The sequence below is a fragment of the Electrona antarctica genome, assembly GCF_951216825.1.
Source record: "Electrona antarctica genome assembly, chromosome: 22".
Taxonomy (NCBI): domain Eukaryota; kingdom Metazoa; phylum Chordata; class Actinopteri; order Myctophiformes; family Myctophidae; genus Electrona; species Electrona antarctica.
In genome coordinates this window covers 37,367,495-37,369,966 of record NC_136805.1, presented here as the reverse complement: position 1 = coordinate 37,369,966, position 2,472 = coordinate 37,367,495, and the positions used below count along the sequence as shown (strand labels likewise).

At 51.9% G+C, this 2,472-nt stretch overlaps 1 protein-coding gene across 1 annotated transcript; it reads right to left on the bottom strand.

Moving 5' to 3' along the window:
- Positions 1–377: 377 nt before the first annotated feature.
- Positions 378–1,817, bottom strand: foxi1 (forkhead box i1; the record flags this gene model as incomplete). Its single annotated transcript, XM_079493593.1, has 2 exons — positions 378–1,006; positions 1,172–1,817. 2 exons carry the CDS (start codon positions 1,815–1,817, stop codon positions 378–380), a joined length of 1,275 nt encoding a protein of 424 aa, XP_079349719.1.
- Positions 1,818–2,472: the final 655 nt, after the last annotated feature.

The window sequence follows — 2,472 nt, the reverse complement described above, 5'->3', positions numbered from 1 at the left end:
CCTCCCCCCTCCATCTTAAAATCTGTTGTGCTATATGTGCAGCAGGGCCACCATAAAAGGCAACTTGTGGTGTGTAAAAATGTTTACAAATATTCAAAAACATTCTTACATATTTTTTTTCATTAACCCCCCCCCCCCCTCGAAAATAGCAGATCTACAAGCTCACAACAGGTCACATTGCGATACATTGTGGGCTTGAAGATCCACAATTTTCAAATGGCCATCTTTTTTTTTTTAAACTGTTAAAATGACTTCTGACTGAGGCTAGATTTATAGATTAACACATTTAGCTGGTGGACCCCTCCTGGAGCCCACCCTCTCGGCGACCCCGGGGAGGTCCGCGGACCGCACATTGAGAACCACTACGCTGGCTACTACTACACCCCGGTTGCTTCCCGGGTGTAGATCAGGTTGTTGACGCTATAGTGGTTCGAGAGCGAGTGGTTGCCGAGGCCGGCCCCGCCGCTCTGCATGGAGGCGTAGGTATAGTTAATTCTGCCGTAGTGTTGGTGGTGAGGCGAGCTGTCAGAGCTCAGAGGGGAGATCAGAGTGGGCGAGTACGGCGAGCCGAGTCCTGACATGCCGCTGTCTCTGCTGCTGCTCTGGGACAAGTCGCTCACAAAATGCCCACTACTAATACTACTCGTCCCGAAGTCTGTTCTGTTGCTGCCCTGGCTGGCGGCGGTCATATTGGACACGAAGTTGTTGTAACACGGGCTGCTGCTAATGTCCATGGAGGAGGGAGGCGGCGACGACTTGTTGCTGGACGACTCCGAGGAGGAGGTGGGCGAGTTCTGCAGGCTGGCTGAGCTGGAGGGAGACGAGGCGCCGTCCGAGGCCACCGAGGAGGAGATCTTTATGCTGTCGCTGTCCTGCTCAGACTTGACGGCCGGGGAGAGAGCGCTGTTGTCGGTCAGGTCCGATCGCCTCTTTCTCTTCCGCCTGAAGTTGCCGTTGTCGAACATCTTCTCGCAGTTGGGGTCCAATGTCCAATAGTTCCCCTTGCCTGTGAAGAAAAATAACTTTTATTAGTCAGGTGCATTTATTATTTTTTAAAGATTTAATTTAAACGGGCAACACAGCACAGCAAAACAACATAAAACACTGATTTATTTGTTATACTGTGAGCCTGCATGGCAAATAAAAGGGCTAAATTTGAGCACGAACTTACCGGGGTCATCTTCATCTCTCGCCACCTTCTTGAAGCAGTCGTTGAGGGACAGGTTGTGGCGGATGGAGTTCTGCCAGCCGGCCTTGCTCTTCTTGTAGAACGGAAAGTTGTCGGCCACGTACTGGTAGATCGCGCTGAGGGTCAGCTTCTTGTCGCCGGTTTGCTGGATGGCCATGGCGATGAGCGCCGAGTAGGAGTAGGGCGGCCGCACCATCTTGAACAGCTCCTGCTGGCTGGACATGGACTGTAGCCAGCCCAGGTCCGCCGCGCCGAAGCCCGTGGGGGGCGTGAGGAACTGCCTCTGGTGGTGGTGGTGGTTGGCCCCGACCCCGTAGCCCGCCGACTGCAGGTACGAGGCGGCGGCGCCGTTGGTCCCGCCGGGCAGGTACGGGTTGGAGTTGATGCCGCCGGGCCCGGCGTTCAGCCAGCCCAGGTAAGGGTTGGAGGCCGGGGAGGCGTACTCTCCCAGGCCGTAGCCCACCCCCGGCGGCGTCGGTGCGTGGTGGTGCAGGTTCTGCGCCTGGTATATGCTGAAGTTGTCACAGTACACGGCCATGTCCAGCAGCTCCTGCGCGCTAGTGTGGTGCTGCTGTATGGGGCTGGACTGCTGGCTGGGCGGCGACTGGTGGTGTCCAAAGGCGTTCATGATGTTGTTATAATCCGTTCTTGTGATCTTTTTTAGAGGCGTGATGGTGTCTTCTTGGCTTCAGTCATTAAGAAGAAGTCAAGAAGAAGGCTTGTCCGAAACTGCCTTGTTGTGTGTCTGTCTGTCGGAGGACTGAACTAACTTACTAGCCCGGGGAGCGAGGAGTATTTATGCAGTGCGCACAGAGCCAGAGCGCACAGGTACAGCCATGAATGAAGTTTTGGAGACGGTCACACCCACTTCTCTCTCTCTCTCTCTCTCTCTCTGTCATGTCTCAGTCTAACTGTCTACTTAACCCAATCTCCATATCAATGAGCACCGATACTGATGTATGGAGAGACTCACTCTGAAATGAATATACATGAAAACCTTAAATAGGCCTAATGTATGTTGCTCTTTCAGAGTAGCCTCATTATATCAAATAGACTGGCATGCGTGCTATACCATTTGTACACTTTCAGAGTTATAATAAAACCTATTCGAAGTTACACATAAACACTGATGATTTGACTGCTTATTCAGATCGTTATGTTGTTTTGAGACATTTTGGCACAAGTGCCTTTAGCGCAATTACGCACACAATGCATTTGAACTAAGTCGGCATTCAAAGAATAGCCTTTTTTCGTGCATATTAAATAACGCATCCATCCAAATT